Source organism: Macaca mulatta, chromosome 3 (genome assembly GCF_049350105.2).
Source record: "Macaca mulatta isolate MMU2019108-1 chromosome 3, T2T-MMU8v2.0, whole genome shotgun sequence".
NCBI classification, from domain to species: domain Eukaryota; kingdom Metazoa; phylum Chordata; class Mammalia; order Primates; family Cercopithecidae; genus Macaca; species Macaca mulatta.
This window is the reverse complement of record NC_133408.1, coordinates 180,549,208-180,562,909: the sequence shown is the minus strand read 5'-3', so window position 1 is coordinate 180,562,909 and position 13,702 is coordinate 180,549,208. Positions and strand designations below refer to the sequence as shown.

Below are 13,702 nucleotides of genomic sequence, written 5' to 3'. Positions count from 1 at the left end.
CAAATTCTGTGTATAATGCCCATTAAAATGTACTCCATTCTGGAATAAAGGGTAATGAGTAATATTTTTAAACTAGTTAATAAAGTCCTTAGCTTTCACATAAACCATGACATTTGAGGTGTCTAAAATCACAGGGTCTTTTTTTTTTTTTCAGTCTTCCCAGTTGTTCTCTGCTGTATTCCTAAATAAAGTTAAATTGAAAATGCATGGCTGGTTGTGGTGCCTCACACCTGTAATCCCAGCACTTTGGGAGGCTGAGGCAGGTAGATCACTTGAGGCCAGTTCGAGACCAGCCTGGCCAACATGGTGAAACCCCATCTCTACTAAAAATACAAAAAGCTGGGCGCGGTGGTGTGCACCTGTAATCTAGCTGCTTGGGAGGCTAAAGCACAAGAATTGCTTGAATCCAGGAGGCGGAGGTTGCAGTGAGCCAAGACTGCACCACTGCACTCCAGCCTGGGTAATAGAGCAAGACTCTCTCAAAAAAAGAAATTGAAAATGCAGCTTAAGTTATCCTCAGCCTGAAAGAAGGGGAAAGAAAATGCTTCAGTTTGGCCTCAAATTGATTTTTTTTATTAATTAATATACCAAGATTTTTTTAAGACACAGAGTATCGAAGTATTTCACTTCAAATAACTTCACACAGGCAGAGTTGGCTCTTCAAATAAAATCGGGTAGGAAGTAGAATAGTAGAGATTTCCAGATCGGCAAGAAGGAATCATTAAGACAAGATACTTTTTCTGAAAGCAGATTCATCACCTGTTACTGCCATGTTTTCCTTAAATTCTCCATGATTTTAGGGATATTTTAAGAGTCTTATTTTATTGATTCCTAAACTATGGATTCTTTTCTTTTTTTCCCCTCAATCCCAAGTGTGACTATAAAAAGGACTGCATTCTGTTGGAAGCACTAGACTTTCGATAGAGTGATAGTGTTTACTTTGTTCTTTGTGCGGTTGTTTGGTTTTAATTTTTTTTTGGAGACAGAGTCTCACTCTGTCATTCAGTCTGGAGTGTAGTGGTGCAGTACCACCACGCCCTGGTAATTTTTGTTTTTGTTTTTGAGACAGAGTCTCATTCTATTGCCCAGATTGGAGTGCAGTGGTGTGATCTCAGCTAACTGCAGCCTCTGCCTCCCGGGTTCAAGTGATTCTCCTGCCTCAGCCTCCTGAGTAGCTGGAATTACAGGTATGTGGCACCACACCTGACTAATTTTTTTTTTTTTTTTTCCCAGTAGAAACAGAGTTTCACCATGTTGGCCAGGCTGGTCTTGAACTCCTGACCTCAGGTGATCCACCCACCTCGGCCTCCCAAAGTGCTGAGATTACAGGCATGAGCCACCTTGCCGGCCTGGTTTTTATTTTTAAGACTAATATTTAAGTTTGTGGAGCATGACACTTCAACAAAATGAAATTTCTAATTATTATAATGAATAGGAAACATTATCTGAAGTTGTGTGTGTGTGTGTGTGTGTTTTGTTTTGTTTTGTTTTCGAGACAGGGTTTTGTTACTCAGGCTGGAGTGCAGTGGTACAATCCTGGCTCACTGCAGCCTCAACCTGCTGGTCTCAAGTGATCCTGCCACTTCAGCCTCCTAGGTAGCTGGGACTACATGCATTTGCCACCACATCCAACTAATTTTTTTTTTAATTTTTATTTATTTAGTTATTTATTTAGTTATTTATGTTTTGTAGAGACAGGGTCTCACTATGTTGCCCTACCTGGTCTCAAAGTCCTGGGCTCAAGCAGTCCTCCTGCCTTGGCCTCCTGAAGTGCTGGGATTACAGGCGTGAACCACCATGCCCAACCTTAGCTGAAGATTTTTTTAAGTATTTTTTAATGTGGTATATTAAGATTTGGCTTAGATATTATCATTTTCTGATTTTTTTTAATAGATTAATTCTAGGCATTTTTATAAAGATTTCTTTTCTGTAAATCTTATGTTTACATTGACCTTAATGAGATTTGGATTCGGCTAGATACATGATTACTCATAAGAATGTTGCAAGTCACTTTAAAGGAACATTAAAACACTAAAAATAGCAGCCTTAAAATTATAAGTACTCAAACTGTAAGCAACAATAGTAAGAATGTTTGTATATTTCTGGAGTGTGTTACCATAATAGCCTCCTATGATTATACTCCAAATGTTTTACTCTAAGGTCTTCGTAATTTAATTTAGCCTTTAAAAAAAAAAAAAAAAAATCAGTGCCAGATTCCCCAAACCTTTTAACTTTAAATATGAGGCAATAATTCTTTTACCCTTTCTTGATCTTTGGACTCACAATACCTTAGTTAATTGCTTGTTAAAAGGAATCCAAGCATAGAAAGAGGTAGTATGACTATCTACAGTTCATTAGTAGTGGTATTCAGATTGGGAAACAAAGTGTTAATTGTTGAAAGTTGTTTAGGGACTGCTGGGTCTTGGAGTCAGCACCTGGGTTTGCATTTCCATCTCTGCAATTTTTTGCATATGATCTCAGGCAAGTTGCTTGACCACTCTAAACCCTGGCTTCCTTATCTATATAATACAGGTAATAGCATCCGCCTCACAGTGTTATTATGAGGATTGGATGCAGATGTGTACAAAGTGTTCAGTGAGGCATCAGGCAGTCAGTCACTAGTACCATCAGCTTACAAAGCTGAGGATTCAGTCATCCAGTCTTTAGCAATCTGTTGTTTGTTGGGATGTGCCAACGTTATCTAGCAACCAGTTGGAATCTGATAGCAATCAGAAATTAGACAGGTTATTCCTGGATTACTTAAACGGTATATTCATATAAGTGATTGCTTGGATCCTCACCAGAAGCTGCTATTGAAAAATAGTGGTATGGCTGGCCAGGCGTGGTGGCTCACACTTGTAATCCCAGCACTGTGGGAGGCCGAGGCGGGCGGATCACGAGGTCGGGAGATCGAGACCATCCTGGCTAACACGGTGAAACCCCGTCTCTACTAAAAATACAAAAAAGTTAGCCGGGCATGGTGGCGGGCACCTGTAGTCCCAGCTGCTGGGGAAGCTGAGGCAGGAGAATGGCGTGAACCCGGGAGGCGGAGCTTGCAGTGAGCCGAGATCACGCCACTGCACTCCAGCCTGGGAGACAGAGTGAGACTCCGTCTAAAAAAAAAAAAAAAAATAGTGGTATGGCTGACTGAATTTTGATAATTGTCAGTTATTAACTCATCCCCAGAAATTATCTATAGTATGTATAACAGGAACTGGGCTTTAGTTACAAGTAGAAACTGTGGACAAAATGGTCGATGAAAAATAATGGCGGCCGGGTGCAGTAACTCACACCTGTAATCCCAACACTAAGGGAGGCCAAGGCAGGCAGATTACCTGGAGTTTGAGACCCAGTCAGGAGTTTGAGACCCAGCCTGGCCAACATGGTGAAACCCCATCTCTACTAAAAATACAAAAATTAGCCAGGCCTGGTGGCGGGTGCCTATAATCCCAGCTACTTGGGAGGGTGAGGCAGGAGAAGCACTTGAACCCAGGAGGCAAAGGTTGCAGTGAGCCGAGATCGCACCATTGCACTCCAGCCTGGGCAACAAAAGCAAAACTCCATCTCAAAAAAAAAAAAGAAAGAAAAAAGAAAAATAATGGCATGAAGCCCCCAAATTCATTAAGCTATAGGAGCATGATATCACAAGGGTACTTTGTGGTTTAAAGAATCCCTTATGCTGATAATTATGTTCGGTGACATGTGCCTATATTTAATTTTTTGTTAGTTTGAAGGTGAAATTAAATAGAAAATGGGAGGTCTGGATTTTCTCTCTCTGTCAAACGTTTGATGTGAACAAATCATTTGACCTCTTAATTGTATCTTTCGCAAAATGAGGATAACTACTGCCTCTCTTTTCCTAATAGTGGCATTATAATAATATGATAGGTGAAAATGAGTTGATAATTCAGGGGTGGAAGTATTCTACAAATTAACATTACTACTTTACATTCAGTTTCTGAGAAATTTTGTTCATTGGAACTGCTTTCAGCTTGATCAGAACCATGATACATAAAACCCAACTGGGAAACTCTCTGCAGACTTGCTGTTTAATTGATATAGCTGAACCATGTTCTTCATACTATATATGTTGTGTTCTTCCATGGGTTTCAGCCATTTTAGCTTTTAAATTGGCAATGCTGTTGCTAGACTTGAAATATATAACTAGTCACTTTTCAGTGAAGCTCAAATGAGGCTTTTTCTGTGTCTCTAGGTTATTTGAGATGACTTTTTTAAAATTAGCTCTTGTCCTCCCTCTACAGGAGAATTTGCAGCCTTCAAGTAGCCACCATCATGGCAGCATCTGCTCTTATTTCTTAAGTCTTGTGTTCGTACAATTTGTTAACATCAAAACACAGTTCTGTTCCTCAAATCTTTTTTTAAAGATACAAAATTTCCAATGCATAAGCTGATGTGGAACAGAATGGAATTTCCCATCCAACAAAAGAGGAAAGAATGTTTTAGGAACCAGAATTCTCTGCTGCCAATGTTTCTTCAACAAAAATACCACGAGCATACAAGTCTGCCCAGTCCCGGGAAGAAAGAGGAGAGACCCTGAATTCTGACCTTTTGATGGTCAGGCATGATGGAAAGAAACTGCTGCTACAGCTTGGGAGATTTGCTATGGAAAGTCTGCCAGTCAACTTTGCCCTTCTAACCACCAGATCAATTTGTGGCTGATCATCTGATGGGGCAGTTTCAATCACCAAGCATCGTTCTCTTTCCTGTTCTGGAATTTTGTTGTGGAGTTCTTTCTCCTAGTGACCACCAGTTAATTTCTGAGGGATGGAACAAAAATGCAGCTTGCCCTTTCTGTGTGGTGTGTGTTCAGGCCTTGACAAATTTTATCAAAAGGAAACTTTTATTTAAATGGAGGCTGAGCAGTGAGGAGTCGATGCGTCTTGGTATGGAGGAAAAGGGCATGCTGCATCTTCTTCCTGACCTCCGGGGTCTCTGGCCTTTTGTTTCCTTGCTCACTGAGGTGTCTGCCTAACCAAGCAGGCTAGATAGTGCTGGCACACATTGCCTTCTTTCTCATTGGGTCCAGCAATGAAGATAAGTGTTTGGGGATTTTATTTTTCCTCCACAATGTAGCAAATTCTCAGGAAACACCGTTTATATCTTCCTCCTATGCTCTTCCAGTCACCAACTACTTATGCGGCTACTTTGTCCAGGGCACAAAATGCCATGGCAGTATCTAACTGAAACCCCACAAAACTGCTTAATAACAGTTTTGAATGTGAGAAATTTAGATAACTTAAATATAAGGTACAGGTTTTAATTTCTGAGTTTCTTTTATATTTTTATTAAAAAAAATAATTTTCAGATTTAATTGAATTGGAAAAAAAATACTTCCCACCACAATTATATATCCTGAAAATTGTATTTTTGTTATATAAACAACTTTTAAGAAAGATCATTATCCTTTTCTCTACCTAAATATAAGGAATCTTAGCATAATGACAAATATTTATAATTTTTCAATTAATGGTACTTGCTGGATCCACACTAACATCTTTGCTAATAATCTCATTGTTTCTTCCAACTGATTCCTAACACTACATCCCACATCTTCTTTCTAGTCTTTTATCTAGAATATGCAACAAAATAAAAATGGTGGCGTCTCCATTCATTCTCCTCCTTCCTTTTTTCCCAAGCCTGGTCTTCAAAAGGTTGGGCAGTTTGGCAGCTGAATTCCCAGACAGAGAATAGAGCAATTTTAGGGATATTAGGACTGAGGGAGGGTGTGGAAAACCTGTCATCGGTTGTTTTTATAGAAAGAGCTGGCATTCGTTAAGAACCTAAATCTTTATCTTTGCACAAAGGGAAAATAAAACCTAGTTATAGCTTCCATTGGCCTTTATTAAAGGGTAATATTAATCACAGTCATAGCAAAGAAAGCGGATGTATTAATGGCAAATTAATGGAAAACTTCCCTTATCAGGAATCTAGACTCAGAATTTAGGAACGTAAATCAAATCAGATATACCAGCCAAGCTATAGCCAAGGACTTGAAAGAAATTAAACAAGACCCAGAATAAATCAAGGAATTAGAAATTGTTATTTAAAATTTTCAGATTGTAACTCCAGGCCCTGCTCTCTGTATTTCAGCCTACTAAAAGCTCACTACCATTAGATTTTTGCTAACATACATGTATTCAGAAGAAAACCTATTGAAATGTTCATTGTCTTGTAAAAGATTGTCCTAGTAAAATGGAAAAGATCCTTAAGTTATTCATCAGTTTGAAAAGCAAATTGTATTTAAGTTTTACATCAACAGGGCAGTGTCTTACAAAATTCAGAAATTGCAAAGGTGAAAATAATTCACGCTGATTTGAAGAACATCTTCTGTGCATAATAACTGCCTCTCTTGAAAAGCATTAGCTATTTTTTTCTTTTTAAATATATCTCTAGATGCTTTTAAATGTGGCTGTGTTCCCTTTACCAAGATTGGCTTCAAGTTTCTGCAAGTAGAGAGACCTGGGCTTGAACAAGAGGATGTGTTTCATGTCCTGCCAAGGAGGCAGAACGTGTGCAGCCTGGATCCAGGACTGCCTCCGCGGGACAGGGGCAGTACCATTAGGGAGGAAGCTTAGCATTTCAGTTTCCTAAACAACATTCAGGGTGATACACTTTTTCTTCCCTTGCATTTTAGAATAGGCTGGTATCTCATTTGAACAGGGGAGCAGACTTGATCTCAAATGAAGCTGTGCCCAGGAGCCAGGCTCAGTATATTGAGATTTTTATAGAGACCTTTAAAAATAAAATATTTAAACCTCTCTTTTCTTCCTTTTTCTACAAAATAGGTTTTGTCTCTAGTTTACAAATGACATGAAAATAGGTTTTATTTGTGTTTTATCTGCTTTATTTTTTGATGCCTAGACAACAGATAGACTTAACTGAGCTCCTAAAAATGAGGAAGAAGTCCTTATTTGTGAAAAGCACTTTATGAGTAATTATATAGACAGTATGTGGCTGCATCACTGATCATCTTCTAAGGGTGTAACAGTCTGGTCTGTAAAGTGGCTGCAGTGCCTTCTGTAGTGTGTTTTATTTTTGGTAGGGAGAGGTAAAGCCTTCTGAAAAATTTGAGAGCAACTATAGAGGACTGTTTGTAACTGTGTAGTATTCCTGATGGACTTTTTTCATCGTTAGAGTCTAGGACCTAGACTTTTGCCACTGAAATAATATTGACCAAAAAAAGTAGTTTATAAAAGGGATTTGTGAATAGAAAATTCAATGTGATCGTTTGTTGTTAATGTGCACCTTAAAAGAAGATTGTGTCTAGCTGTCACATTCTGGTTCCTGAATATCCCACCCCTGACTGTATTTGAGATCTAGTAGGGCATACTGGGGCATTCTAGAAGATAAAATCCCATACAAATGATATGTGCTATATTTATGTTGGTGTTGGAGAAGAAAGAGCAGTATATAAAGAAATAATTCAAGACTGCAGCACTGTCAACCTGAAACTTTGTAAATATTTCCTAGCTTCTGGTTTGGTGCAGTGACAGCACTTTCATCACAGGATGTTACCTTGTATTCATCAGGCAGAGTGCGAGCTGCCGCACACCCTTCTCAGCTCTCACCTGTCCCCACTGTACATCCACCTGCCAGCCGCTTGCAAACCTCATCTCTAGCTTTAGTTTGAAACCACATTGCAGGGTTCAGGTGACCTCTTCAAAAACTACCTCCTCAGAATGAGGTAATGAATAGTTATTTATTTTAAAATATGAAAAGTCAGGAGCTGTAGAACATGACGATGATTTAAGATTTTAACTTTTTTGTGTACTTGTATTTGAGCACTCTCATTTTGTCCTAAAGGGCATTATACATTTAAGCAGTAATACTGTAAAAAAAAAATGTGTTGCTCAGAATATCTGAATGTTGTTGAAAGTGGTGCCAGAACCAGTTTAGGGGTACGTTTCAGAATCTTAACCTTGAGTCAGTTGCATGAAATTAAATAGCTGTGGTATCACTTCACTAACAGTGATGTAATTTTAATTTTCAGTAGGCTTGGCAAGACAGTACGTCCTCATAATGAGCTTGCTGCAGCTTTGTCACATGCACAGGCATTCATAGAGACTGCCCAGCTGAGAGGGTAGAACGTTACTCTTTTTGCAAGATTCTCTTCTTTGTCCAAGTTGGCATTGTTAGTGCTAGAATACCAGCACCTTGAGACTAGCAGATTCCAACCATTAGGCTATAAACACCATAGCCAGAGATGGCAGGTTTACTGTGAGTATGAAGAGCAAATAGCTTACAGGTCATGTGTTGAAATGGTATAGGTGAGGCTCTAGAAAAATACCTTGACAATTTGCCAAATGATCTTACTGTGCCTTCATGATGCAATAAAAAAGCTAAAATTTTAGCAGAAATCAGTGATTTGTGAAGAAAGCAGCCACTCTGGTTTAACTCAGCTGTGTTAATAATTTTTAGAGTGCAATTTAGACTGCACAGGTAAATGCACTAAAGAGTTTATAGCCAAAATCACATTTAACAATGAGAAAACACACAGGTAAATTTTCAGTGAACAAAATTATTTTTTTAAAGCACATAATCCCTAGTATAGTCAGATGTATTTATCACATAGAGCAACTAGGTTGAAAATATAGTTCAGTGACATTTCTAGAGAAACTTTTTCTACTCCCATAGGCTCTTCAAAGCATGGAACTTTTATACAACAGAAATGTTGACAGAAATTTCAAGAAATTGCTGTAGTTTAGGGTTGAAGTACTGTATGATGGGCAGCAATCGTGTATTAACTTAGAAGGGGAAATTGAAATACAGGACCGAATTTGGTTTTATCAGTTTCCAGAGTACTGCTGCCAACCTAGACACTGATTTTTCAGTTTGAAATGTAAATTTCTTCCCAGGACTTGCTTGCACATGAAGCTGGACTGCGTTAGTCATCCTGTCCCAAAGTGCTGTCGGGGCCAGGGTGGAAGTCTCGAGGCGTCCTTTATGACCTGGCCGTTGGATGTAAAAGAAAACATATTCCATGGTGTGGTTCTTGTATCTTGTTTCATTCCTCACCATTGAAAGAGGAAGTCCATGTATTGTCTCCAGCGCATCCCTGAAATGTTGTACTGGGATGGATTACTGATGCCCATTGGTAGATGAACCCCAGAGGAGGGTTGTAGCATGTCTGCCCCAGGCAATGATTTGTGGCTTGGCCAGAGGAGAGCGAAGTCACCAGTGTATCTGTGGTCCATGTTGCTAGCTCTGGTAAAATTAAAAATATTGGTAAGATGTTTGTTTTATTAGTACACTAGACAGTAAGCTCTGTTTTGTTGTTTTCAAATAACCTATTTTCACTTTTGTTTAGGCAAAGACATTTAAATTGAAATTCAATTCTAATTTTTGTTAATTGTGGAAAGGGTAATTAACAGTTCCTATCAGGTATTTTTAAGGTAGAAAAGGACAGAAACCCAACACCTAAAATCTTAAATTAAGGTAACAGTGCTTTAAAAAAAAAAAAAAATGCATGGGGCAATTAGTCCCCAACTCAATGAGTGATTAAAGTACTTTTATTTAACATCCACAACTTCAACTGTTAGGTTTTATGAATTACTAAATCAGCTTTATTAAAATGTTGACGTTTATGTAGCTGTTTTGAATAATTACAGTGACTTGACCAGTTGTGTATGAGGACACAGCCAATGTAAGCCAGTGTATCCATTTTTTAGAGGTGCATTTTTTAAAAAATTCTGTAGATGGAAGTGCTCTGAAAACAACTAAAATATGTTTATTCATGTTAGTATCAAAAAATGTTTTGTACAAACCGTCTGCTTCTCCCGGCCGGCCGAGTTCATTCTCCAGCATCATGACCGCTGGTTCTCATGTACAGCACAGATGCGGGAGAGTTGGCAGAAAATTTATGAAGAGATGCCACAAAGGAAGGGTGTGTTTACAGGGGTGGGATTGGGGGTTTTGATGAAGTTGCTTAGTCCTGGTTTTGTTTTGAAAATTACTGCGTTGCATTTTTGTGTTAAGTTTTTGAACCCACGTGTGTTTTGGTGGAGTATGAGTTGGAAGTAAACAATAAAGCTCACAGAGTAGGCACAGATGTAGAGAACAGAGACCAAAATGGAGTGAGGTGGCAGTAAATCTAGGATAGGGAAAAATTAATGTGAGGGTGGGAAATAGACTGTAATTACCTGAAATCAAATGTAAGAGTGCAATAAGTATGCTTTTTATTCTAAGCTGTGAACAGTTAAGAATCATTCCTTCCTAATACATTTGTGTATGTTCCATAGCTGATTAAAACCAGCTATATCAACATATAATGCCTTTTTATTCATGTTAATGACCAACATAAGTGGCTAGCCTTTATGTCTTATTTATCTTCATGTTATGTTAGTTTACATATAGGGGTGTGTGTGTGCTGTCCCCTTCTTCCGCCTTCGTTTTAAAGTACATCCATGGGTCCTCCGTGTTTCCTTTGGCCATGCCACATAGTATAGACTCAGTTTGGCCTTCATGGTATCGCCTGATTTTTGAGGACTGTATCACAGTGATATATATTTGTGGTAATCTCATTTGTTGGTTGTACATCTGATCCTTTCCCCAACACGGCAATTGCTGCTTTTCCTAAGATAGGATCATACAGCTGATCAGGGGATTGAATTTGATCATTCATCAACATGTGTCTCTCTGAATTTTATTCAGTAGTTGTGATTGCTCTTTGGTTTAGACCAAGAAAAAGGAAATCCCCCCTTTTCATGTATTCCTTGGTTTGAGGACATGTCTCCTGTAAGGGAGAGGAAAGGGAGATGCTTCCTGTTTGAACTGCAGTGAATTCACGGTTCCTGTTTCACCACTCCAAACCTTATGGCAACTCACACACACATTCCTCTTTTCTGTTGCTGCCGAAGGTTCGGGTTTAGTACACTTCAGTTCCACTCAAGCATTGAAAAGGTTCTCATGGAGTCTGGGGCGTGCCCAGTGAAAAAATGGGGACTTTTTAATTGTCCACAGACCTCTCTATACCTGCTTTGCAAAAATTACAATGGAGTAACTATTTTTAAAGCTTATTTTTCAATTCATAAAAAAAAAGACATTTATTTTCAGTCAAATGGATGATGTCTCCCTCTTTTCCCCTATTCTCAATGTTCGCTGGAATCTTTTAGTATTTTTTAATTCTCCCCATACCCACTTCCTGATCCTTTGGTTCTCTTTCCTGCTCAGGTCCCTTCATTTGTACTTCGGAGTTTTTCTCATGTAAATTTGTATAACAGAAAATATTGTTCAGTTTGGATAGAAAGCATGGAGAATAAAAAAAGATAGCTGAAATTCAGATTGAAGAAATTTATTTCTGTGTAAAGTTATTTAAAAACTCTGTATTATATAAAAGGCAAAAAAAGTTCTATGTACTTGATGTGAATATGCGAATCCTGCTAAAATAAAGATTGACTGCATGGAGAAGTCTTCTTCAAGACTATTTTTCTACCACGATTACATTCAGTAACAAAAGTAGTCAGCAGTTTTAACAGTTTTTCTAGACAATGGAGAGACGGAGAAATGTACGTTTTGTTTCATACATAATGTTGGTTACTGTTTAGTGGGTAGAAGTTAAAGGAAGTTGTCAGGATTCATGCATGGTACTTTATAGATGCTATACAACTTGTAGTGGCAACAGTCTTGTCAAGTGTTGGTGATGACCCTTCAACATTTCAGATGTTGTAACTGATGTATCTTTAGTTCGAATGACTGCTCTCCTCCATGTGATTCAGTTGGAGTATGTGCTCTACTTTAGTAATGTTTAAAGTTTATCTGCAGAAACTCACCTTAGAATTGTATTTTTTCAAACTTTTGACACAGCTTACATTTTCCATAGCAACACAGCACATGCACGCTAACATTTACTTGAAACTATGCACTCACGTTTTCTACTTCATTTTTTTAATGCTGGTTACCTCAGTGAGTTGATTTTGTGCATTTGATTTCATGACCCTCCCCCAAATAAAATTCACTGAAGTCTGAAAAACACCTAGAGTATCTTCAGACAAAATATATCAAATTACTGGGCAAAGTTTCCAGAAAAGAAGTAAACAGTTTTAAAACTCACCTGTGGCCAGGCACGGTGGCTCACGCCTGTAATCCCAACAATTTGGGAGGCCGAGAGGGGTGGATCACCTGAGGTCAGGAGTCAAGACTAGCCTGACCAACATGGTGAAACGCTGTCTCTAGTAAAAAAAATACAAAAAACTAGCGGGGTGAGGTGGCGGGCGCCTGTAGTCCCAGCTACTCGGGAGGCTGAGGCAGGAGAATGGTGTAAACCCAGGAGGCGGAGCTTGCAGTGAGCTGAGATCCGGCCACTGCACTCCAGCCTGGGCGACCAAGCGAGACTCCGTCTCAAAAAAAAAAAAAAAAAAAAAAAAAAAAACCATAAAAATTAGACCAGGCATGGTGGCTCATGCCTGTAATCCCAGCACTTTGGGAGGCTGAGGCGGGTGGATAACCTGAGGTCAGGAGTTCGAGACCAGCCTGACCAACATGGAGAAACCCCGTCTCTACTAAAAATACAGAATTATCCGGGCATGGTGGCGCATGCCTATAATTCCAGCTACTCAGGAGGCTGAGGCAGGAGAATCACTTGAACCCGGGAGGTGGAGGTTGTGGTGAGCCAACCGAAATCATGCCATTGCACTCCAGCCTGGGCAACAAGAGCAAAACTCCATCTCAAAAAAAAAAAAAAAAAAAAAAAAGAAGCCGGGCATGGTGGCCAGCACCTGTAATCCCAGCTACTCGGGAGGCTGAGGCAGGAGAATCGCTTGAACCTGGGAGGTGGAGGTTGCAGTGAGCCGAGATCACGCCATTGCACTCCAGCCTGGGCAACAGAGCAAGACTCCATCTCAAAAAAAAAAAAAGAAAAAAACCACTTCACCTGCAATCCTTATGTCTGAGAATAATATGAAGGAACAGAAAAGCCTCAAGTGAGTTTGTGCCTGAGAAATCTGGTTTCACCCCTCCTCCCAAACAATAAAATGCTATCAAGACTTAAAAGGTTAAGGCAGGAGGATTGCTTGAGCCCAGGAGTTTGAGGCAAGCCAGGGCAATATAGCAAGATGCCCACGCTAAAAACAAAAATAAATGTCAAGACAATTTCCTATGAACTGCAGTTTTCTCATCTGAAAACTAATTCTATAATATAAACATCGTAGAAATTCATTTTCTAAACCTTCATGCATGATTACAACAGAGTAGTTGTGGCTTTAAGAACATATTATACCATATATATGAGGTTTTCCTTAAAATTTAGCCCAGAACTATGGACACGTTGGTTATTAAAAAGTTCTATTTTAAAGAACTCTACTACACTAGCTCTTCTGAAATTTTGTTTTATCAGGGGCTGTGACGATCGGACCTACTATCTTTTAAGAGTTTTATAGTTCTCTTACACTCAAAATGTTAGGGCAAAAAGTGTTCTTAAAGAACACTGAGTTGGGTTCAGTGGCTCACGCCTACAATCCCAGCACTTTGGGAGGCTAAGGTGGGAGGATCACTTGAGGCCAGGAGTTCCAGACCAGCCTGGCCAAAAAAAAATTTTAATTAGCTGGGCATGGTGGCACTCACCTGTGATCCCAGCTGAGGTGAGAGAAGACTGAGCCTGGGAGGTCAAGGCTGCAGTGAGCTGTGATAGCACCACTGCACTCCAGCCTGGGCGGCAGAGCAAGATCCTGTCTCAGAGGGGAAAAAA

General features: G+C 39.3%; 1 protein-coding gene and 1 long non-coding RNA gene across 8 annotated transcripts in view; one reads left to right on the top strand and one right to left on the bottom strand.

The window, feature by feature from the left end:
• BRAF (B-Raf proto-oncogene, serine/threonine kinase) overlaps positions 1-11,424 on the top strand; it is a 202,101-nt gene extending 190,677 nt beyond the window's left edge. For 4 of the 7 annotated variants that reach the window (XM_015135080.3, XM_015135078.3, XM_077997569.1 and 1 more), the window contains one exon: positions 4,263-11,424. In XM_015135080.3, the coding sequence (XP_014990566.1) occupies positions 4,263-4,412 (150 nt within the window). In that variant the 3' untranslated portion in view covers positions 4,413-11,424. The remainder of the gene's footprint in view (positions 1-4,262) is intronic. The other 3 variants (XR_013415652.1, XR_013415650.1, XM_077997570.1) reach the window with 1 other exon arrangement.
• Positions 8,522-12,384, bottom strand: LOC144339992 (uncharacterized). Its single transcript, XR_013415653.1, has 2 exons — positions 12,071-12,384; positions 8,522-9,225 (listed from the first exon to the last, which is right to left on the bottom strand). It is a non-coding gene; the product is annotated as an uncharacterized LOC144339992 (long non-coding RNA).
• Positions 12,385-13,702: the final 1,318 nt, after the last annotated feature.